Source organism: Gossypium hirsutum, unplaced genomic scaffold (assembly GCF_007990345.1).
Source record: "Gossypium hirsutum isolate 1008001.06 unplaced genomic scaffold, Gossypium_hirsutum_v2.1 scaffold_34, whole genome shotgun sequence".
NCBI lineage: Eukaryota > Viridiplantae > Streptophyta > Magnoliopsida > Malvales > Malvaceae > Gossypium > Gossypium hirsutum.
This window is the reverse complement of record NW_024402778.1, coordinates 8,675-34,101: the sequence shown is the minus strand read 5'-3', so window position 1 is coordinate 34,101 and position 25,427 is coordinate 8,675. Positions and strand designations below refer to the sequence as shown.

Below are 25,427 nucleotides of genomic sequence, written 5' to 3'. Positions count from 1 at the left end.
ATAGTTAAAACTCTGATATTTCTTTTCCCTGCATGGTTTTTGAATTATATGTTGTCTTTTATCTCTCTTTATTTCTTTGGCGTTTATGGATATAAGTTAATTGTTTCTGATATTTGAATCTTACGGGCTGCACCAGCTAGCTCCTCTAGGCTGGCTCTTGAAGCATCAACAACAACACCATCCAAGGGTTAGATTTTTTTTTTCCTTTTAACTCCAAAAGTCATTGTCTATTTCTATTATTATATATAGTTTTTATGGTTTTTTTATTTTTCTAGAAAATATGTTTGGTAGTTAATGGATTAAATATTAAAAAAATTAAATGGTCCAATTTAGATCAATGAAAACCATTTTTTAAAACAAGTTATTAAACTATTAATAAATTTACGTTTTAGTCATTCAATTTCAAAAATTTATAAAATGATCCTTGAATTATTTTAAAATTTTTATTTAAGTCACTTAATTATCACGGCTTCTTTGTTCGCATCGCGAAAACTTTCCTTGCCCTTCTCTTCCATTGTTCAGTTTTTTTCATGAAACAATTCTAAATGTCACGAATTAATTAATAAAAATCCGAACAACATTTTGGTCACTCTAAACTTTTTTCCTCAATTTAATCACTCTAATTAAAATAATTATGTAAAATAATCATTTCAGCTAAAATTTCCATTTCCTTCCAATGATTTGTTCACATGACCTTTTTTTTTTAAATTTTCAAAACTCTACTACAGTTAAAATTGGAAATTATATTTCCTCCATCATCATCATCATCTTCATCATCATCAACCTCTGTGACAAGCGACTTTTGCCAAAAACATTGAGAAGAGCAGCCTGGATAATGTATAGCATAGAAATGGGTCCATTCACTCATTTTTCTATTTTATTATTATATATAATTTTCGCATTTGTTCTATTTTTCTTAAAAAATTGTTGGCAGTTAATAGATAAAATATTTTAAAAAATTAAACTTTTGATTGTCCAATAAATGTGGAAAGAGTAAATGATAATTAAATAAAATAATACTTCAATAATATAACAAAAGTTAAAATTTAATAACTTTTATTGAAACATTTTATAAAAAAATATTCTTATATGAAAATTTTGAGAGATTTAAAACTATTAAAAAATTCAAATATATATTTTATAACTAAATCTAAATAAAAAAATATTAAGTTTATTATTAAAAAATTTAATTCAAGTGAGGGCGAGATAGGTGTCATAATACAAAGAATAGATGCCATCAAAGTTTGTAAAATTGGACCAATGATCCAATCAGTTAAACCACCAATTCTTGATTTGGTCAATCCAACCAACTCATTTAGTTTGGTTAAATAATATATATTAAAAAATTTAATTCACTCTTATCACTATGCATGAACTTGAAAAATAGTAAAATAAAAATAAAAATATAATTTTTTAAAATATTTAAATTTCGGAATATTCCAAAAACTCATTTCAAAATTTTCAAGTATACATTCAAAATCATATTTATTAATCCAATATTAACTGTACTTCAAATTAGTTTTGAAAAATTAATTATTTTAAAATTTATTTAAAATAATTAAAGAAATTAAGATATTCACCGTGAGTGACATATTAATGATTAATCCTCTAATCGCAAGTGTTCTCTAAAATGATAAACGGTTAATCACGAAATGTAGTCTAAAGGGGAATCAAATCCTCTACCACATTAATGTTTTTATTAAACGATAAATTTATCTAAAAAATTTGATATTTAAATTAGGAAGTGAAACAAGATTTTTCTCCTCTATTTTTTAATATTTAAATTAGGTATATTTTTGAACAATTTTTGGATTCATTTCCGTTTTAAATTGAGAAACACAATATCTTCTCTAATTTTGATAATTAAATTAAACATTTACTATTTATTTCTTTGAATGAAGGATTATTGTGTGTGTTTGAATTATGAGTGCCGCAACCCAAGCTGAAAAAGGCGGAAGTCCATTCCACATTCTATTTACGTCGGAAATGTGCTGGAAGCGGAATTGTGGGGCATTTTTCATGCTCTCTCCATTCAAGAAGGTAGTGGTGGAATGTGACAGTTCCCAAGCTGTCCAGCTGTTGAATGATGGCCAGCCTGCTTCTCATAACTTGGCATTGGTTAGAAATATACAACTGTTTGGCATATGCTTTGTTTGGCTTGTTTAGGTACCTTGTAGACTGTTTAGGTGTACAATTAATAAATGATCTCAATGTTTTGTACATCTTTCTTACTCTCTATTTCTTTATATGTCTTTGTAACATCAGGTAGACTATGCATGTACACCTGAGGAAGTTCACCAGCAATTCCAATCTTGTGCTTAGGGTAACAATTTTGACAGACAAGTTTGGTCAACCTAAAGGATTTTCCTATGTTGAATCTGTTGAAGTTGATGCTGTTCAAAGTGCTCTACTGTTAAATGAATCGGAATTGCATGGTCATCAGATGCAGGTTTGTAACTTGATCTACATGTGGATTATTACTTCATTAAATACAACCCTTTATTATAGAAACCAGCATACGGCATCAATTATTAGCATGATGGGAAAATCGACAAATGGTTCACTCATTTTATCCTGATTTTTCTTGTGCAATTTTGGAGGTCGGGTTCCTTCTCTGTTTACTTTGCATTTGTACAATTAGCTTCATGGATTATGCTCACTTAATATTGCAACTTAAAAGTGGTTTTATGGGTTCGGTCTGTTTCACTCTGTTGAGTATGCATCGGACATGGGTGTCCCACATGCTTAATGAAAAGATGGACTTCTGCAGCCAATAAATTGGAGCAAGCTGGTTTTCAGAATATAGCATGTATAACATCAGGGCTTCAAACTGTAAAACCAGGTTAAACATCAACTGCTTGCTGTTGTAATGACCGGGTTGTGATGTATGCAGGGAGCAAAGCATGAAATAGTTCTTGTTTTTGCAGGTACGTTTGATTCTGTAGGTACAACTAAGTTGCAAGATGCTGGCAAAGCTGGTTTGGTCACAATTCAAGGCAAGAATTCAGCTGTGCTTGGAACTGCACAGATTTGTATGTGATTCAACAGCCATAAAAAACTTCCGTTGAAGTCCTTTTTCTCTTTTAATCTAACCTCATGAAATGGCGCAGGTGCATATCTGTTTATAACTTTGTTCCCAGATCAAGCGGAGAAGCTGCTTCAGATGAGTCTTGCAAGGTAGCCATTGCAAAACGAGTCCGGGTTATACTTTACCCAACTAACATCCGAGGCAGTCCAAAATGATTATACCACCAAGATTTGACCACCAAGATGATTAACATAGAATAAGTAGAAAAATGTGCTTTTGAGGTTTGATGCTAGCAGGAGAAAAGCTTAGCCAAATGGAAGAGGCGAACGAGTCGAATTCCGGCATTGTTTAACATGCAGAGTTGAAAGCTGGCAACATGAGAATCCGGGCTGTTTGATGTTGGAACCGGTGACAATCGTTATCTTCCAAATGGAATTGTGCTTGGTGAGGTTATATTCTCGGTTTAGTAAGGGTGTGATTTAGAGGGGATAGCTAGTAGCTTTAAGCATTTGTATTATGAGCGCAAGTAGATTTTCATGTATCTAGAGAGTCGTCGATTATCGTTTCCTTTCATCGGAGACGTGTGAGATTTTTGCTTATCTTTGTGTAATCATGCAACTTTCTCTGTGTAATCCTATGTTAAATGCTAGTAGCTTTGTATTAGGGAGTGAGTGTCGAATATTAGATATGTTGTATATGAATATGTTTCATTCATCGTGCTCCTAAGTTATGTGAATTGTATTCTTATATTCATATTCGAATATGAGTCGTTTACGACCGTCAGATATGACTAGACGAGAGATCAAAATGAGAGAACCTGACTAACAGTATCAAAATACATGGTATTTAACTTTTGCCAGTTTAAATTATTTGCCATTCAAGTTTTTGTTCTCATACTTAAAATTTATTGATTTATTTGTTTTTATTGTATTACATATATATACATATATATATATATATTCAAACAGGGATGTAGGGTTGAAATAAGAAATAATAATATGCTAAAATAATTGGTACTGAACCTTAATATAATAAAAAATCAAACCTTTAAACAATAGTTGGCATTGTATTCCTATATGATTTATTGAATGCATTTCCTTATACATGCTTTTGAGATATATATATAGTATTGATAGATTTGATGAAATCAAGAATTGGTGATTGATTTGATCCAATTCTAAAAATATTGACCACGAGAGCAGTCTGGATAATATATATATTGTTTCTAGAGGATAACTTAATCATTTGATAATAATAGGTATAGAAATTACCCATGATTTTCTATTATTATAAATAAATCATTTTTTAGGGGAAGCAGGTTAAAATTTATTAAATTATTAGTGAGTTCAGATCATTCAACTTTAAAAATATTATAAAATGATTATTGAATTATTTTAAAGTTTTCATTTAAGTCACTTAATTATTCAAAAGGTTTTTGTTAAAACCATTACAGTATGACTTTTTTTGTTTGCATTCCATTGTTCAATTGTTTTTTGTAAAACAATTTTTCAACGTCACGAATAGTGAATCAAAATCTAAACAACATAAAACAGTCACTTTAAAATAAAATTTGTCCTGCTTTGGTCACTTTAATTCTTTTTTCAATTTAGTTATTCTAATTAATATAATTAGGTGAAAGAATCATTGCCGTTAAAATTTTCGTATATAATTTAGAAATGAGTGCATTCACTGATTTTCTATCATTCTCTAATTCTATTATTATATATAATTTTTTAAAATATTTTTTAAAAAATTAAATAAATAAGATTAAACTTTTAATTATTCATATAAAAAAATCAAATTTTTAAAATTTTCCAATAAATGTTGAATGAGTAAATGATAATTAAATCAAATACTACTTGAAAAGATATCGAAGAATTAAAACTTGATAACTTTTATTTGAGCATTTTATAAAAAAAATATTTTTATACGGCAATTTTGAAAGATTTAATACATTTTACTATTACAAAAAATATTTATATAAATAAATATAAATAAAAAATATTAAGTTTATTATTAAAATTTTGCAAAATCAGACTAATGATCCAACTGATCAAACCACCAATTCTTGATAGGCTAGTTTAGTATTGCTTTTGAGAAGTGTTTTTAAAAAGTGTCATGGAAAAGTGATTTTGGGAAGTACTTTTGAAAATTTTGGTTTAAAAATGAAGTGTTCAGTATTGCTGTCAAAAAATACTTTTGAGAAATAAAATATGCATTTTAGACATGATGTTATAAAGTAATAAATATGCATTTAATTAATATTCAAATTAGTTAATATTATGATATTTTAGTAAGAATATAAAAAAATAATATATTATAATTTGTTGTTAATATTTTAATATATAAAATATAAAATATAAAATATAAAATATAAAATATAAATATTTTTTAAATAATTAATATTAATTATTTATAAAATTTAATTCGAATATATAAACTATATTTTAAAAATTAAAATATAACTCATAAAAAATTAAATATATAATATTATATATTTAAAATAAATTTAAATAATAAAGAATTAAAATTATCATTTGATGCTAAAAGGGCTTCTCTCAGTAAGTGGAAGAAAACTATATACGATTGTAATTATTCTTAGTTTTCAGGTTCGTATAACTTCCAACTGGCTGTCTCACAAAAACAAATAATTTCCTCGTAAAGTCTAAGTAATGCCTCTGGTATTTAACTATGCATAAACATTATGAACAAGTCAACAGCCAGCTAACCCAAAATATTGCTTGCAAACTAAGCAACCACCCTTCAATTCTTTCTATATAAACAAGACAAATTTCATGAGCTTAAGCAGACAGCAATGGAGGTTCCAATAGAGGCAGAAAGCAGTAGGTTCAACACCTATTTCTGTCTGCTGTTGGCTAATAACATTCTTCAAGAAAAGCGTGTTGAAAATGGATCAAACACAGTGATCTCACCATTTTCATTCCATCTTTTGTTGAGCTTGATTGCAGTTGGATCGAAGGGACGTACTTTGGAGCAGCTATTCCACTGTTTAGGATCCAAAAGCCTGGAAGATATCAATTCACTAGCTTCTCAAATGATTGATCTGGCATCACCATTCAATGAAAGCAATGGGGTTTCCATTGGTGAACCAGACTTGTCCTTTGTTAATGCGGCTTGGGTTGCTCAAAGCTTAAAGCTGAAACCTTCTTTCCAAGAGATTGTAGAAGGTGTCTACCATGCCATTGCCAAAGAAGTTGACTTTGCCAATAAAGTAAAATTTCCTTTTGTTTTTCTTATATTTTATGTATATTCACATTAATTATCGTTTATTAATTTGATACTTTGACAATGAAGGCTGAACAGGTTGTAGCTGAAGTAAATGCGTGGGCCGAGACTGCAACAAGAGGGCTCATCAGGAACCTTCTCACAGCTGAGGCCTTGAAGGTTATAAATGAATATACAGCTTTGATACTTGCAAATGCACTTTACTTCAAAGGAACATGGGCTCAACTATTTGATACATCAAAAACTAAACAAAGGGTCTTTCACCTCTTAGATGGTGAAAAAGTTCATGTTCCTTTCATGACTAGCAATAGATTTGAGCGTTATCTTTACAACAAGTTTGAGGATTTTAAAATCCTCAAACTCCCTTACAAAACTAGTCAACCCACTAGAAAATTCGCCATGCATTTCTTTCTACCAGATGCAAAAGATGGCTTGAAGAACTTGCTACAAGTGTTCAAGTCCAACCCTGAATACTTCAACAAGCGATTCGATCTCGTCAACCGGAAAATTTCCGACTTCTGGGTTCCGAGATTCAAGTTCGAGTTCGAGTTTGAAGCATCGGAGGCGATGATCAAAATGGGACTAGACCTACCTTTTAATAGAAGAAAAGCAGAGATTACTGAAATGGTAGATTCGGTTACTGAACCTCTATTTGTGAGGAAGATGTTTCACAAATGTTTCATTGAAGTGAACGAGGAAGGAACCGAAGCTGCTGCTAGCACTGCAGTTATAATCGAACAGCAGCAGCAGTCGGTGTATCCAAATCCAAGCTTTGTAGCGGATCATCCTTTCATGTTCATGATCAAGGAAGAGATATCTGGAGTTGTGTTCTTTGTTGGAGCAGTGCTCAATCCCTCGTTGGACTCCTAATATCAAACAAATGCACTACACCAAAACAGTCTTTTAGCGGCATTTTTTGTGGCGTTTGATTAACAAACGCTGCTAAAAATCGTTCATTAGCGGCGCTAAACCTAAAACGCCGCTAAAACCTGAAGAACTAGTGGCATTTCTAAAAAAACGCCGTAAAAGAACATAATTAGTGGCGTTTATTGTAAGCGCCGCAAAATACCTTAACCAAAACGCAGCGTTGGTTCAATTGTATATTAGAATTCGTGGCGTTTAACAAAAAGCGCCGCAAATATCTTAAGGAAAACACACCGTTTTATCTTGAGGTAGATTAATATTAGTGGCGTTTTTAAAAAAACGCCGTAAAAGAACATAATTAGTGGCGTTTATTTGGATGCACCGCAAAATACCTTAACCAAAACGCAGCGTTTGGTTCAATTGTATATTAGACATTGTGGCGTTTTCTATAAAACGCCGCAAAAGAATAGTATTAGCAGCGTTTTCGGTAAAGCGCCGCAAATATCTTAATGAAAACGCACCGTTTCGTCTTGAGGTAGATTAGTATTAGTGGCGTTTTTAGAAAAACGCCGTAAAAGAACATAATTAGTGGCGTTTATTTTTATGCGCCGCAAAATACCTTAACCAAAACGCAGCGTTTGGTTTTGAGGTATATTAGAATTAGTGGCGTTTACGATAAAACGCCGCAAATATCTTAACGAAAATGCACCGTTTGGTCTTGAGGTAGATTAATATTAGTGGCGTTTTTAAAAAAATGCCGTAAAAGAACATAATTAGTGGCGTTTATTTGGAAGCGCCGCAAAATGCCTTAACCAAAACGCAGTGTTTGGTTTTGATGTATATTAGAATTAGTGGCATTTATGGTAAAACACTGCTAAAGAATAGTATTAGCGGCGTTTTCGGTAAAGCGCCGCAAAACTACTTCAGCCCAACGACGTCGTTTTTGGCTTTTGGGGATTTAGTGGCGTTTTTATGAAGCGCCACTAATACTCAGGGATTTAAAATAATTTAAAATATTTGTTAAAAATGGATAAATTAAAATACTATTGATTTTTAATTTATGTGGTAAATTATTTCAAATACAATTGTAAGAGATAAGATAGTATTGATTTTAAAATATTTAATTTAATTATCATTATAATTTAGGGTTTAATAAATATGGTTAGGGTATATATATGGTTAATTAATTTAGGATTTAAGACCGGTTTAGGAGGTACAATTTTAAGTTTTATAGATTATGGATTAGGGATTCTGGTTTAAGGGTTAATGTGATTTAAGGTTTATGGATTAGGGGTTAGGGGTTAGGGGTTAGGGGTTAGGTTAGGGGTTAGATGTTAAGAGTTAGGGTTTAGGATTTATAAAATCAGTGTTAGGTTAGAGTTTCGGGTTTAGATTAATTAGTGTGTTTTAAGTATATATTAAATAAGTTTTAGGGGTTAGGGGTTAGAGGTCATGGGTTAAGGGTTTAGGGCTAAGGGTTAAGGGTTAGGGGTTAAGGGTTAGGGGTTAGGGGTTAGGGATTGGGTTATGGTTTAAGGTTTAGATTAATTAGTGTTTTTTATTTTATATATTAAATAAAGTTTAGGGGTTAGGGGTTAGGGTTAGGGTTATGGGTTTGGAGTCGGGTTAGGGATTAAGATTTGGATTAATTAGTACTTATTTAATTAACATATTAAATAAGTTCTTTATATAAATGTAAAGGAGATAATAATAAATTGTAAAGATTATTAATTTAAAATTGATATGCAATATATAATAATTTGAATATAATAATTTGGAATTGTAAAAATTGTAAAAAAATTGTCAAAATTACAAAAAATAAAATGAAAATAAAAAATAAAAAGAAATAAAAAAACTAAAATTTTTATTTTTACCTAATTTTTATAAATATTACTTAAAAAACTGAGATTGATAATTTTATCTAATTTTTTTAAATATTACCGAAATTAACAAAACTATTCATTAAAATTTGGCAAAACGGCGCCGTTTCAATAGAAAATTTAATGTAGTAGTGGCGTTTTTATTAAAAACGCCGCTATAAAATAGACATTAGCGGCGTTTTATAACAAACGCCGCGAAATATTCTTAATATTGGAGATAAAACGGTGCAGTTTTTGGCTGAGATTCATACCATTTGATAAAAAACTGTGCCGTTTTATTATTTGCTTTTAGTGGCGCTTTAAAAAATGCCGCAAATTAATTTAACTATGTTTTAAGATTTACGCAAATGCTGCCGTTTTATCTATATTATTAGTGGCGATTGGGCTAAAACGCCAGGAGTTCGAGTTAATGGACTGCATTTGGCCTAATATTTAGTGGCGTTTATGTATAAACGCCACAATTTTAAGAAATTGTTTACGAAAACGGCTCCATTTTCTTATTTATTTTTAGTGGCGCTTTTAGTACACGCCGCAAAATTATTTTAATTTTTATGGAGACGATGCCGTTTTGTCTAAAACGCCATTAGTTTTAGTTTACTAATCGGGGAACGACAGCGTTTGATCATATTACTAGTGGCGCTAGTATATAAACACCGCAAAGTACAGAAATTGTTTAGGAAAACGGCTTCGTTTTCTTATTTACTTTTAGTGGCGCTTTTAGTAAACGCTGCAAAAATGTTTTAATTTTTATGGAGACGATGCCGTTTTCTCTAAAACGCAATGACTTAGAGTTAACTGATCAGGAAACGACAGCGTTTGATCATATTACTAGTGGCGCTGGTATATAAACGCCGCAAATGGGTTAATTATTTTGATGAAAACGACGTCATTTTTTTCCTATCGTTTTGACTGAAGCTAAAACCCGATTCTCCCCATCCCCAACCTCATTCTCCCAAACCCCTAAAATTTCCTTAATCTCTTACTGCATCACAACCTCTCATTCTCCCAACCCGTCTGCTTCACTGCATCAACGCCTCCGTCCGTGTCTGGTGCCGCAACCGTTCGGTAAGTTCAACTACTTCCTTCATCTTCTTCATGCGCGAATGTTTTTGGATAATCTTTGCTATTTGAACAAATATGGGTCTTTCGAATATTGACATGGAATTTGGGGCTTTCAACAAATATTTACTAGCTAATTGCGTACAGTAAAATGGGTCTTTGGAATATTATTGGAATTTGGGGCTTTTGAGCATTTCGATTTTCTCATTTCAAATTGAATCATTTACTGCTGTTATGTCGACAATTAGTTTCCATTGCTACCATGTTGAATCATTTACTGCTGTTCTGTCGAAAATTGCAAAATTGTTCAAAATTGTTCAAAACCATGTCGAAAATTCCATTGCTACCATGTTGAATCATTTGCTATGGCAGGGCTACTATACTAATATTAGGAAAAATCCAATAGTGGCAAGGAACTGAACAATTTTCGACATTGTTCAAAACTTGTAAGTTCAAATTTCTAAAGAGCAAAGTAATATTTTATGTGTGAAATCTGAGATTCAATCTTATTTTTTTATTTTTTCTTTGATAATATATTTAAAATTTATATATATTTTTAATATATAATATATATAGTTTTAATTGCTACCATGTTGAATCATTTACTGCATGTTGTTCTGTCGAAAATTGCAAACTAGTGTTCAAAACCTATTGAATGATATCTATTAATATTTGCTATGGCAGGGCTACTATACTACTATTAGAAAAAATCATCAATTACAAGTGGCAAGGAACTGAACATCATACAGCACTGTTCAAAACTTGTAAGTTCAAACTTCTAAAGAGCAAAGTAATATTTTTGGTTATCGAAATGGGAGATTCAAATCTTTTTTTTTTTTGATTTTTTTCTTTTATAATATACTAATATACATTTTTTGATTCATTCTCTTTATTATATATAGTTTTCTTTTTCTTTATTTAGGAACAGAAACTATAAACTGATGAGGGATTATAATTTAGACTTTGCTTAAATCATCAAATGTATTTATTTGTTTGGATTTCTTTCATGAAAATCAATTCTTTTACTTGGTAACAAATCTTGCAGCTTTGAAAGGAATATGGTCACAGAAATTTCTGTTTCTCTAGCATGTTATGTTTCTGTACCATTTTTATGTTTCTTTATTTTCTGTTTTTTTTTGTTTTTTGTTTTCTATTTTTTGCATTCTGTTTTCTGTTTTCTATTTTTTGTTTTCTGTTTTGCTATTTTCTGTTGAATGAAGTGTTTATCAAGTGGAAACAAAAACCGAGTGGTTCCCCCACTGCTCCATCTTGAGGAGGTTGTCCAGTTTAGATTAATTTGTATCAGCAGTTTGCTAAACATTGAGAAAAATATTATTTGTCAAAATCATCAATTACAAGTTTTTCTTTTGATGTGGTTATGAGTTTTGTGATGACAAAAGGATGTTAGAGAGGATTGGTTCAATTTGATGATTCTATCGATCAAGTAACAACATTATCCACTTCTCTACTTGTATAGTTCTGTGTGCTGTAACGGAAATAGCAAAGATAATACATAGGCAACAATGATTTTGACACATTTTAGTTTTTATTTAACTTATTAATATTAAAAAAGTATATATTCATATATTTTATCATAACTTATTAATATTAAAAAAATATATATGTTAATATTTTTACAATTTAATTTAACTTATTACTAATACATATTTTGTTCGAATATAATTTTTTTAAATTTATAAATTACATTATGGGAATATATATATGTTAATATTTTTACAATTTAATTTAACTTATTACTAATACATATATTGTTCGAATATAATTTTTTAAAATTTATATATTACATGACTTAAATATATATATGTTAATATTTTTACAATTTCATTTAACTTATTACTAATACATATATTGTTCGAATATAATTTTTCAAAATTTATATATTACATGACTTAAATATATATATGTTAATATTTTTACAATTAAATTTAACTTATTACTAATACATATATTGCTCGAATATAATTTTTCAAAATTTATATGTTACATTACTTAAATATATATATGTTAATATTTTTACAATTTAATTTAACTTATTACGAATACATATATTGTTCGAATATAATTTTTCAAAATTTATATATTACATGACTTAAATATATATATGTTAATTTTTTACAATTTAATTTAACTTATTACTAATACATATATTGTTCGAATATATTTTTTCAAAATTTATATGTTACATTACTTAAATATATTTATGTTAATATTTTTACAATTTAATTTAACTTATTACTAATACATATATTGTTCGAATATAATTTTTTAAAATTTATATATTACATTACTTAAATATATATATGTTAATATTTTTACAATTTAATTTAACTTATTACTAATACATATATTGTTCGAATATAATTTTTTTAAAATTTATATATTACATTACTTAAATATATATGTTAATATTTTTACAATTTAATTTAACTTATTACTAATACATATATTGTTCGAATATAATTTTTTAAAATTTATATATTACATTACTTAAATATATATTTTAAGTATATTTTAGATGTCTTACAATATTAATAAATAAAACATATTTTTTACTAAATTTTACTCTTAATATATTACTTAAATATATTACTTAAATAAATTACTTAAATACATTACTTACTAAAATTTCGTTAAATTTTTTGCTTAAATATGTTACTCAGTTACATTAATTACTAAAATTTGGTTAAATTTTTTACTAAATATGTTACTTGAATACATTACCCGCTATAAATTTAAGTATATATTACATTACTTACAGAACTTGTTAAAATATATTATAGTTTTAAATCGGTTATAAATCAGATACGTAATACTGATATACTTACATCATACATATCTTACATAACCAAAATTTGTATGTACAAGAACTTACATAATTTACACAACTTACTTAACCTACATAACTTACATAATACAAAGCTTACATAACTAAAATAGCTTACAACTTACATAACTTACATAACTTACAGAAGTTATATAATACATAATAACTTACAACTTACATAACATACATTGCTTTGATAACTTACATAAGTTACATAATACACAACTACATAGTTTACTTAATACAAAACTTACATAACTTATACACGTACATAACCTACATAATTTACTTAATACATAAATATATATTATATGATATACTTACATAACTCATTTATACTTACCACTAAACAACTTACCCTTGTAATTTCTGGTGACAATCTGACTTCAAGAAATAAGAAATGGACCGTTCTTGGATGAATTTGTCAAGGGTAAGCGACGGTTATCGAAATGGAGTACAGACTTTTCTAAATTTTGCATTTCAATATGCAAGCCAGGAGAACATGATTCTTTGCCCGTGTAAGAAGTGTGTCAACATAAACTGGCATTATCGTGAAGTTGTATATGAGCATCTAATTGTTGATGGGTTTGTTCGGGGTTATAAACAATGGTTTTTTCATGGAGAATGCCCGCCTAGTACTTTCTCTTCAAGAATGGATGTGTCTTATGACAGTACTACTTACCACCAGTCTAATAGAGGGGATGACATGGAAGGTATGTTGCAGGATGCATTTAATATGCACAATCATGGTGTCCAGTCGTTCCCAACGGACTTTGTGGCTTCTGATGGTTGTAATATTGGGAGAAATGCTTTTACCGAATCGGGAAGTAGTGTACGTCATGAAGAGCCGAACGAAGAAGCGGCGAAGTTTTACGCGCTACTTAATGACATGAACGACGACCTGTATGAGGGATCAAAATTTTCAAAAATGTCTTTCTGTGTTCGTCTTTTTCAATTAAAATGTTTGGGAGGGTGGACCGGAAACTCTTTGACAATGCTGTTAGAGTTCTTGAGAGAAATGTTTCCTTTTTGAAAAAATCCCTCAGTCATGCAAAGATATGAAGAAATTGATAAAAGATTTAGGCCTTGGGTACAACAAATCCATCATTGCCCAAATGACTGCATGTTGTATTGGGGCGATCGGAGAAATCAACAGTGCTGTCATGTATGCGGCCACTCCCGTTGGATAAGTAAAAACTTAGAAGGTGGGAACGATGATGAAAATGATGCACAGTCAAGAAAGAAGCCAGTCAAGGTTTTACGGTATTTTCCGCTGATACCGAGGCTTCAAAGGCTTTTCATGTCGTCGAAGACTGCGGAGTCTATGACGTGGCACCATGATGGACGAATCGATGATGGATTATTAAGGCATCCGACAGATTCTTTAGCTTGGAAATCATTTGACAATAAATTTACAGGGTTTGCAAGCAATCCTAGGAGTGTGAGGCTTGGGCTAGCATCTGACGGATTTAATCCTTTCAAGATCATGAGCATTGCGTACAGTACTTGGCCAGTAGTGCTTGTTCCTTACAATTTGCCTCCGTGGATTTGCACGAAGCAATCTTCCCTTATCTTATCTATGATTATCCCTGGAGAGAAAGGGCCCGGGAATGATATCGACATTTATTTGCAGCCACTTATTGAAGAGTTAAAACAATTGTGGGCTGGTGTCGAGACATACGATGTGCTGAGAAAGGAGAACTTTAATTTACGTGTAGCTTTGATGTGGACCGTTAATGACTTTCCCGCTTATGCCAATTTATCCGGTTGGAGTACCAAGGGTCGTTATGCGTGTCCTTGTTGTGCTGCAAAAACATGTTCGCAGTGGTTGTACAATGGGAAGAAGTTCTCTTACATGGGGCATCGTCGGTGGTTACCGAAAAATCATAGATTTAGATTTCAGAGTTCTGTATTTGATGGTACTGAAAAGTTTGGAGAAGCTCCTTCGCAGACCAGTGGCTCTGAAATCTTATTCATGTTGGAAGATATGAATTTCATTTATGGGAAGATGAACCAACCGCCAAACACGCAAAGAAATAGAATATCAAATGATGAAGCTGATGATGACTCTGATGTAGATGACGATCCTAACGAGGCGAACTTGTGGAAAAAAAGAAGTATTTTTTTGAGTTGCCTTATTGGGAGCATCACCTGTTACGACACAATCTTGATGTTATGCACGTTGAGAAAAATGTCTGCGAGAACATTATGGGTACAATTTTGAATGTCGAGGGAAAATCAAAAGACAATCTTCAGAGTCGACTTGATTTACTCCAAATGGGAATCCGACCTGATCTTCATCCCAATCCACTTCCAAATGGGAAATATCGGTTGTCGCCTTCTATTTTTTCAATGTCGAAGACGGAAAAAGAAGTGTTCTGCACGGTGTTGAAGGATATAAAGGTTCCAGATGCGTATGCATCAAATATATCTCGATGTGTTAACGTTAAAGATTGAAGATTATATTCGCTAAAATCACATGACTATCACATCTTGATGCAAGATTTACTGCCAGTGGCTCTACGATGTTGTATGTCCAAGAAGGTGACGTCTTGTATAATTGAACTATCCAACATAATGAAAGCCATTTGTGGCAATGTTTTGGATGTTCAAGAACTTTAGAAGGTACAGGATCAAGCCGCTTTGACTTTATGCAACATGGATAAAATCTTCCCACCTTCTTTCTTCACCATTATGGTTCACTTGATAATCCATCTCCCACGCGAAGCAATTCTTGGCGGACCCGTTTTCTATCGATGGATGTATCCCATAGAAAGGTGTTAATTAAAATTTTTAAATTTTTCCTTCATTCACATATATGCCTTTAGTTTCAATAATTAAGAAATGTTGTTATTGTGTTTAGGTTCCTATCCAAATTAAAGTCTTACTGCCGCAACAAGCGATATCCAGAAGGATCGATTGCTGAAGGCTACTTGGCAGAGGAATGTATGACCTTCTGCTCAAGATATTTGGAAGATGTTGAAACAAGGTTAAACAGACCAAATAGGAATGCTGGACTCACGGACCATAACTTAGCCGATACTTATTTGTTCCAAAGTTTTGGAGAACCAATCGGTAAAGTTGAAATTACAGAATTAGATCATTATCGTGGGTACAAGCACATCGATATGTTCTGTTTCACCACGAATCATTGGAACCTTTACGGAAGTAAGTTCTACAAATTTGATAAATATTTATCAAACTAATAACTATTTATCTTCTAATAAGGTGAACATTTTTTTAACATAGTGAGTACAAACAAATATTGAGATCTCGTTCGCGCTCCCGAAGAACACAACATCGAGATTTCAATAAGATGTTTACAGAATCTTTTTATGAATGGTTAAGCCAAACGGTATGCAGTTAGAGCTTCCGCTTATAAATAATAATGTTTTCTCATAACATTTTTAATTACTTAGTTTATTTTCCGTGCAATAGGTTTGGAGTGGGAAGAACATAAACGACGAAGTTAAATGGCTCTCCCAAGGTCCAAATCGAGTGGTTAAAAGATATAGTGCGTTCCTCATCAACGGATTCAGATTTCATACAAAATATCGCGAGAGGTTGAGGAGAACGCAAAATTGTGGAATAGTTGTCAATTCTGCAATTACAAGTTATGCTAGTGCTAGGGACAATAATCCTGTCGAGGGAAATGTGGAATATTTCGGACATCTAACTGACATAATTGAGTTGGATTACTACGGAAAATGGAAAGTTGTCTTATTTCGAGGTGATTGGGCCGATGTTAATACAGTTCGTGGAATTAAGCAAGATCAATTTGGTTTTACAATGGTGAATTTTGGCCGATTGATTCACACAGGACAACAACTGATAGATGAGCCGTATGTATTCTTATCTCAAGTCAAACAAGTTTTTTACTCAAAAGATCCAACTGATGAGGGTTGGTACGTTGTACTCCGTAACATCCCTAGAGACTTGTTTGAAATGGGCAGTGGAAGTAGATATAACATCGACGACAGATCAGAAACTTTGCCCTTTCCAGAACAAAACTTAAACGACAATATCCCTAGTACTAGTGCACAATTTCAGTGGGTTCGTCAGGATACCGATGAAGATATTTACGAATAATGATGTAGTAAGATTTTACGATTCTTTATTTATATGTAATATATTATAATTTAAATATTGGTCTTATTCTATATTTCAATTGTTTTATATGTGCTGATATTGTTGTAATTAGTTATTAAGTTGTCAACTATTTTATGTGTATTGCAGATAAAATGCCTAGAAGAAAAATTCTAAGGGGAAGCATTACGAGGAATGATCCTAACTCGACAGAGACAAATAGTACTGAACAGCAGACAGCAATTGGATCTTCGAATGTTCCGATTACTGCTGAGGATCCTACAGAAGTTCAAAGTAATTTTACGTTTAATTTACATGCGTGTTTCTGTTATAGTTGATTTATTTTTCAAATTCTTATATTATAATATACCATTTGTAGCTGAAAATGGTGGGACGCGCAGAGGTCGAGGACGTACGCTACTTAGAGAGTTATACGAGTTAGATCCAGTCGAGCGTGTCAAAGTTGGACGAAACAGTTTTGGTCAGCCTGTTGGATCAGAAGCTCGACTTTTAGCAGGATACATGGGCATTTTAGCACGAAATGCGAATATGTTGCCTATCAACTACGAGTCATGGCATCAAATGCCCGAAAGCAACAAAAACCAAGCCCTCGATAATATTAAGGTAACAAAATGTTAATGCCATTTGTAATGCTTGGGAAATAGTTTCATTTATATTTACTTTATTAACTTGTGTTTTTTGTTTTTTGTAGGCGAGGTTTGCTTTAGAGGTCTCGGATGCTTACGTAAAGAAAGCATTGGGAAAAAGATGGAGAGACAATAAAAGTACTTTGAAGAAAAATTATTATAAAACAAAAACAACCCTAGATGAGAAATTGCAAAATGTCCCGCCGGGTATGTTGAGGTACCAATGGGAAGATGCGGTTAGATTTTGGCATTCGAAGAAAGGCGAGGTATGACGTACTTCCAAACTATTGTAATTAATTCTCTTTATAGTATTTTCTATTTACGTACTAAAAATTTCATAACGTAGGATCGTGAACAAGTTGGAAAAAGCAGTAGGCAGAAACAAAAATTCACCCACACAGCCGGGTCGAGAAGTTTTGCATGTGTATCTGAGGCGGAGGTATTTTTAATTTTTTTAATATTGTCGAATATGTATAACTTTCTGTTAAATAATATTTATACTACCATATTGTAGGAACTGTCGTCCGGTCAAAAAGTTGGACGCCTTCAACTTTTTGAAATTACACATAGGAAGAAAGATGGATCTCCCATGACTCCTGAAGCTGGTGAAATAATGGTACGTTTACTTAATAAGATTTGACTTATTTTAGTTATTTTTAGTGTTTATTTTCTAATGGTATAATTCATTGCTTGTAATGCAACTATTGTTATGTTGCATATGTTTTTTAATATATAATATTGCGTTCCTAACTATGTGATTTATTTATTAGGAAAAACTAAAGGATAAAAAGGCAAAGTACAAAGCGATTGCTTCTAGTGATAGTTCTGTTCATCTTGAAGACATTGATAACCGGATTATTACTGAAGTTTTGGGTCCTGAAAGGTATGGTCGGGTTCGATTTCAAGGATCTTTTGTTAGCCCAACCCAATATTTTGGATCCAGCTCCCACCAATACATGGCTTCGGGGAGTCAGGCTCAAGCTGAAGTTCAGAGGTTGAAAGACCAAATGGCTGAGATGCAAGCGACCACAGTTGAGGTTCAAAGGAAATATGAAGAACTCCAGCAACAACTTAAAGCAGAGGCGGCAGCGAGGGAAGCGGAAGCTACAGCGAGAGAAGCAGAGCAGGCCAAAAAGTACGACGAACTCCAGCAACAGCTTCAAGCTGTGATGAAGATGTTTCAGTCGCAACTTCCGCCTTCATAGTGTATGACATAAATATTTTTATCATTTTAACATTTAACATTTTTGCAAAAATATTATGAATTCACTTTTATTTATTGATATTAATATTTTTTTATTCGTTTAATTTGAAATATTATATAAATTTATTGCTTTTGGCTGGTTTAAATATGGTTCCTTTTGATTTGTTGCTACAGGAGGCTGAAAAAATAAAAAATTTAATATAAAAAATCCCAAAAAATAGTGGCGTTTTTGTAAAAAAACGCCGCTAAACATCAGTTCTTTAGTGGCGTTTTTTTCTAAGCGCCGCTAAAGAACATGGTCTTTAGCGGCGTTTTTTTCTAAGCGCCGCTAAAGAACATGGTCTTTAGCGGCGTTTTTTCTAAGCGCCGCTAAAGAACATGGTCTTTAGCGGCGTTTTTTCCTAAGCGTCGCTAAAGAACATGTTCTTTAGCGGCGTTTTTTCTAAGCACCGCTAAAGAACATGGTCTTTAGCGGCGTTTTTTTTTTGTAAACGCTGTAAACTTTTGCGACGTTTTCGTTAGCGGCCTTTTTTGCGGCGCTTCTGGAAGCGCCGCAAATACCTTTAGTGGCGTTAAAAAGCGCCGCTAAAGGCCTAAAAAAACGCCGCTAAAGACCTGTTTTGGTGTAGTGATGGGTTAAGAATGTAATAAAATTAAGAAACAATTTGGGGGCAGGGGATTTCTATTCATCAACTACTGCTTATATTCCAATTTTCATTAATTACATGTTGCAAAAGCATCTCGTTAGTTGAGAGGGACTAAAACGTTGACTTTTAGGATGTCGCAAAAGCTTTCTAGTTCAGTTCTTGCCCAAAAAATGGTATGATATTAGTTAACTTTTAGGATCTTAAAAATTTTACCAATAAAATTTTATCACATCATCAAATTTTAAAAACCATCCATAGAGAAATTATTTTATGCACCATCCCCGTTATATTATTTATGTTTCCTTTCCAATTATTTAATAACATTTCAATAATTTTTTTCCATGTCGTTACACATAATTTTAGTAATTTTTTTACCCTAAAACCTAAATCTAGAATCTTGAACCTTAAATCTAAGACTTAGAATCCCAACCCTTAAACTCAAACACGTAATCCCAAACCCTTAAACCCTGATCTTCGAACTCGTAACTTGTAATCTCGAATCTTGGAACATAAACTCCAAACCCTAAATTTTAGAGTTTGGGGTTTAATGTTGAAAGTTTAAGATTCAAGGTTCGAGTTCAAGGTTCAAAGTAAAATAATTGCCAAAATTACGTGTCGATGACATGGGAAAAATTACACAAAAATTACTTTTTTTTAAAAAAAAATTGATTGCACAAAAATAAAAAATATTAACTTATGGAAAAAAATGATTAAAATTTGTAAAAGAATAAAAGATGTTGGTTTATAATTTAAAAATAATTATTTTAAGTAATTTAATTAAAGTTGAATTAAATTAGAGAAAAATATTAGATATAGCTGAATGTATAACAATATTTTATTTTTTTAATTTAATGATATTATTTTATTGGTACGTATTTCTAAAAAAAGTGTTTAATATTTGATAAAAATACCTTTTTCAGTTGTTCTCAATTTCAAATATGAGAAAATTAATCTCTCTAAAAAATTTTTTTTTGAATAATATAACTGGGCTATATAAATAAATAATCAAAAAACAAAATGATACCCAATATGTTTGGGCTAGTTCCTACTGTCTGCAAAAATAAAACAAAACTTGGGCTACGTAGTTTGCCCAATAAAAATGAACTTAAAGAAAAAAACGAAAAAATGAAAAGACAAAGCAAAAAGAAAAAATAAATGCCCAGTCATTTCAAACAGCTGGACGTAGGGGTGAGCAAAACTCGATTCGACTCGAAAAAATAGAAAAAAAATTCGAATTTCGAGTTAAACGAATCGAGTTATTCGAGTTAATCAAGTTATTCGAATCAACTCGATTTTTTTTTTGAATTTCGAGTTCGAATCGAGTTGAGTTTTCGAATTTGAATAACTCGAATAATTCGAATATCAAACTATAATATTTTACATTTTTACCCCAAACTCCCAAACCTTTTTACTTTTCCCTCAAAACTTTTACTCATTCCCACTTTCCCCCCAAAACTTTTACCCCCCTCCCCTCTCAACCCCCCAATCTACTCAAAATCCATTTCCCACCAAAATTTTACTCTCCCATTTATTTTTTCTTAAAATTTTACTCCCATAAACCCTCAAAACCTTTTATTTTTCCCCAAAATTTTTACTCCCTCCCACTTTTCCCCTAAAACTTTTATTCCCTTCCCATCACACCTCCCATCTATCCCAAACCCTCCCCCTCCAATTTTTTTAATATTTTCCCTCCAAAATTTTACTCCCCCTATTTACTTTTCCTCAAACTTTTATTCCCCAAAACTTTTTATTTTTCCCCTAAACTTTTACTTCTCACCTTTCACTCTCAAATAAAAAATCAAAATTATCCAAAAAAAATCACTAAACATAAATAGTAATAATTTTATTTATATCTACTATTTATATTATTAAATTAAATTTCACGTTTTATATTATTTATAATATTGAATTGTTTAGTCATATTGAATATTTATATTAAAATTGAATTATTAATTATGCCATAAAATATTCGTGTTAAAATTTTATATTGATATCAATTTCACATTTTATTTTTAAAATAACTTTTATTAAAAATCATATTTTTACCTTTAATATATTTTTAATTCTAAAATACATAGTGACAAGAATATGAAGATAATTGAAACAACTAAACAAGCAAAAAAGCTAACCAATATATAAAAAATTAATAAATAAATTATGAAGTGATGAAAGTTAATAAAAATTTGATTAATGTGGACAAATTTTATTACGATGGGTGACAATGGTTACAATGACCCAAAATTATTTTTAAAATTTAACTCGAACAAATATATTCGATTCGATTCGATTCGAATTCCATCTCACTCACTCGATTCGAGAAAACTTCAAATAAAGTTAGGATGATAAAATGAGATTCGAAAACTCGATTAACTCAAAAATTTTCGATTTGATTCGATTTGATTCGATCGAACGCTCACCCCTAGCTGGACGCAATTAATTTTCTACCTTTTCATGTTGATGCGTCCCTTCTGTTTCAAAAGATAACAGTTACCAAAAAAATTTCTTCAATCTGTTATCATTATCGAAATCCCTTTTCTTCTGAAAACTTTTCAGTCCGGATTCATTGCTTTACTCTTCCTCCAACACTCCTTCAATTCCATCACTGACTCAGCCATTAAATGTATCAAATTTCCCCAAATCTTATTTCTGTTTGCTATTCCTTCCAACAGTCATCTCTGTTCTCACAATCTTAAAATCTTGGGTTCATCTTTTCAGCAACTAGACGAACGGTATTCAGAATCGCCCCAACCAGGTAATGTTCTTCTCCCCTTTTTTAAAGCTTCGATGGCAATCGAATGGACAACAATATTTGCATTTCTCGGAATGTAACAAAAACAGATGCTATTAAAAGTGGTTCTAAGCTCTTGAATATCTCTGATGAGTGCTCCGATGACCGATTTGCCTTGTTCTGAACTTTGACACTTTTTGATAATCGTTTTCGAATATCCCTTTATTTGTAAATATGTAAGCCCCATAGATCTCCCTAACTCTAGTGCTTGTAACCCTGCATGTGCCTCTGCCGCAAATAGAGTTGCAATATTGGTGTGAATGACTGACTTTGAGACCAAAATCTCCCCTCCCTCACCTCTAACAAGTAAACCCGAAGCAGATCTTGCATTTTGCTGGTCAAAGGCCGCATCAAAGTAGATTGAGGTTCTCGTACTACTCTCTTCAGTTCTCGGGGCACCATCATCTGCCAAGATAAGTTTCTTCTCCTGGATTCCTTTAAGCTCAGCGAAAAAATCTGAAATTTTATAAGAGATATCACTGCCTGTTGTTTGTCTATTTTCGTAAACGAGTTTGTTTCTGCTTGTCCAGATAGTCCAAAGCCCGCAGCAGAAGATTCGACATTGTTCTGTTGTACGGCGACTAAAAACCCATGTAAGCCAGTTCCAAAAAGTATCTTGAGTATTATTAAGCACCCATGATAACTGTGTGAGTCTCCAAACTTCTTTTGTTGTAGAGCATTCACGGAAGATATGATTGCAGTCCTCCTCTTCCAGTTTACAACGAGGACATCAAGCATCTGCAACTATTCGTTTTTTCTTCAGATTAGCAAAAGTAGAAAAGTAGTTCCAAGAGAAGCCCCATATTGAAGCTTTGATTTTTGAAGGAATTTGTAGATTCCAAAGTTTTTATGTAAAAAGCTTTAGTCTCGGCTTGTAAATTAATAGGAATTTGAGTATCCTCTTGTAATAGTTTGTAGGCGCTTCGAACCGAAAAAATGCCAGAAAGTTCTCCTCTCCATACTTGAAAATCTTCAGTTGCTGTCGTTGCCAGTGGAATTTGCAAGATCTTTTTAACAACTTCAGCATTGAAGGTAGTAGAAAGAATGTCAGCTTTCCACTCTCTTTTATCTGCATTAATCAAATCCGAAACTAACTTTGTGTTTTCATCTCTCTGATGATTTTGCAATCTGTCGTCTTCATTGCCCGAAATCCAGAGATCCTCCCAAACATCAATACGATCTCCTTTGCCAACCCTCCAGCAAAGTCCTTTTTCAAGAATACCTCTTGCCGACCAGATACTCTTCCAGGTAAGCGAAGGTAAATTTCCTAATTAAGCCTTTAGAAAACACGCATTCGGATAGTATTTAGCTTTCAATACTCGGCCTATCAAAGAATCTGGATAATTAATAAGACGCCAAGCCTGTTTAGCTAATAATGCGATATTAAATTTCTCAAGTTTTCTAAATCCAAGTCCGCCTGCTTCCTTTAAGTCACATACCTCCTTCCACGTACACCAATGAATCCCCTTCTTGCCCCTTTTCTTCCCCCACCAGAATCTGGCAATTATACCTTCTAATTCATTGCAAAGAGACTTAGGAAGTAAAAAGCACGCCATAGAATAAGTTGGAATTGACTGAAAAACTGCCTTGATAAAAACCTCTTTTCCCCCTTGAGAGAGAAATTTAGCACTCCAATTATCAATTCTTTGTTTCAAGCTGTCCTTCAACCTCTGAAAAGCTGCTTTCTTTCCTCTGCCCACTAAATTTGGAAGTCCTAAATACCTTTCTGGATTGATCGAACTACGAACACCGAGCATCCCAATAATAGTCGTTTTTACATCCTCCTGTGTATTTGTACTGAAGAAGATTGCGGACTTATTATAGTTAACACATTGGCCAGAACTAATCTCATATTCTTTTAAGATATTCTTCAAAATAGTAGCTCCTCTTTCTGTGGCTTCTCTAAACAGAATGCAATCATCCGTAAATAATAAATGTGAAATCAGCAGACCGTTTCTGCTAACTCTCACTCCTCGACTTAAATTAACTTCAATTGCTTGCCTTAGAAGGCTAGAAATTCCTTCTCCACAAAATAGAAATAAAAATGGGCTCAAAGGATCTCTTTGTCTAAGGCCTCTAGACGGGAAGAATCTTTCTCCATTGACGCCATTAAGGACCACTGAATATGATACTGTAGAAACACATTTCATCAGCTTTTCAACCCACTCTGGATCAAATCCTAATTTCTTCATTATTTCTTCGACAAAACACCATTTAACCCTGTCATATGCCTTACTCATATCTAATTTCACTACCATAAGCCCTTTTTTCCCGATTCTTTTATTCTTTAAAGAGTAAAGAACTTCATATGCTAATAAAACATTATCACTAATTAGTCTCCTAGGAACGAAAGCACTTTGAGCTTCATCAATGCATCTATTCATCACGAGACGAAGACGGTTTGCAATAACTTTAGCCAACAACTTATAAAGCACATTACATAGACTGATTGGTCGAAAATTGGAAATATTCACAAGATTAGGAATTTTAGGGATTAAAATTATATTCGTTTTATTAATTGAGGTAACATCCATACCTCCATTCAGAAGAGTGAGGCAGAACGAAGTAACTTCCTCTCCGATAATTGACCAGCATTTCTGATAAAAAATTACCGGAAATCCATCTTCTCCTGGTGCTTTTGTTGGACCTAATTCTGAAAGTGCCACACATATCTCTTCTTTTGTGTAATTTTCCTTCAATTTCTGATTGTCCTCTTCAAATATACATTGCTTGATTCTCGCCATAATTCTATCGTAATCTCCCTTCCTCCCAGCTGAGAACAACTTTTGGAAATAACACCTGGTAATTTCCTCCATTTCTGACAAATCATCAGTTTCCTTACCATCATCTGATTGCAAACTGTTGATAAAATTTTCTGACGTTTTTGAGTTGCCTGTTTATGAAAGAATGCTGTATTTTTGTCCCCAAATTTTAGCCAATTAATCCTCGCCCTTTGTTCCCAATAGCTCTCATCTTTTTCAATCTCAAAATTAAGATGAATTTTTGTATCAATAAGCTCTATTAAATTTTCATCGTTTCTTTCACTCTCCTCCAAACTGCCCAGCTTTGAGATTAGTACCATTTTCCTCCCCTTCCTGATCTTTTGTATCTTATCAGCCCATATTGTAAGGCC

General features: G+C 32.0%; 2 protein-coding genes and 1 long non-coding RNA gene across 6 annotated transcripts; all 3 read left to right on the top strand.

Annotated features, from left to right (window-relative positions):
• Nucleotides 1-2,217: 2,217 nt before the first annotated feature.
• Nucleotides 2,218-3,811, top strand: LOC107924776 (rhodanese-like domain-containing protein 9, chloroplastic). Of its 3 annotated transcripts, XM_041110286.1 has the most exons (4): nt 2,240-2,449; nt 2,720-2,842; nt 2,928-3,032; nt 3,111-3,811. In XM_041110286.1, the coding sequence occupies exons 2-4, from the start codon at nt 2,749-2,751 to the stop codon at nt 3,179-3,181; spliced, it is 270 nt and encodes an 89-aa protein (XP_040966220.1). In that variant the 5' UTR covers nt 2,240-2,449; nt 2,720-2,748; the 3' UTR covers nt 3,182-3,811. The 3 variants fall into 3 exon arrangements, with proteins under 3 accessions (XP_040966221.1, XP_040966220.1, XP_040966219.1); XM_041110287.1 differs by having other exon boundaries at nt 2,218-2,842; nt 2,928-2,996; XM_041110285.1 differs by having other exon boundaries at nt 2,243-2,842.
• Nucleotides 3,812-5,839: 2,028 nt separating this feature from the next.
• On the top strand, nt 5,840-7,268 carry LOC107923639 (serpin-ZX). The gene is made up of 2 exons (XM_041110288.1): nt 5,840-6,260; nt 6,344-7,268. Exons 1-2 carry the CDS (start codon nt 5,844-5,846, stop codon nt 7,142-7,144), a joined length of 1,218 nt encoding a protein of 405 aa, XP_040966222.1. The 5' UTR covers nt 5,840-5,843; the 3' UTR covers nt 7,145-7,268.
• A 14,704-nt stretch (nt 7,269-21,972) lies between these two features.
• LOC107924730 (uncharacterized) lies at nt 21,973-23,667 on the top strand. Of its 2 annotated transcripts, XR_001691838.2 has the most exons (5): nt 21,982-22,126; nt 22,222-22,258; nt 22,536-22,887; nt 22,970-23,326; nt 23,450-23,667. It is a non-coding gene; the product is annotated as an uncharacterized lncRNA (long non-coding RNA). The 2 variants fall into 2 exon arrangements; XR_001691836.2 differs by having other exon boundaries at nt 21,973-22,258.
• The last annotated feature ends 1,760 nt before the right edge of the window (nt 23,668-25,427 follow it).

Coding starts and splice junctions, on each gene's coding strand:
- LOC107924776 (XM_041110286.1), top strand. CDS start 2,749: ATGAAAAGATGGACTTCTGCAGCCAATAAATTGGAGCAAGCTGGTTTT. Junction 2,843..2,927: donor GCTTCAAACTGTAAAACCAG/GTTAAACATCAA, acceptor TTGTTTTTGCAG/GTACGTTTGATTCTGTAGGT. Junction 3,033..3,110: donor GCTTGGAACTGCACAGATTT/GTATGTGATTCA, acceptor GAAATGGCGCAG/GTGCATATCTGTTTATAACT.
- LOC107923639 (XM_041110288.1), top strand. CDS start 5,844: ATGGAGGTTCCAATAGAGGCAGAAAGCAGTAGGTTCAACACCTATTTC. Junction 6,261..6,343: donor AAGTTGACTTTGCCAATAAA/GTAAAATTTCCT, acceptor TTGACAATGAAG/GCTGAACAGGTTGTAGCTGA.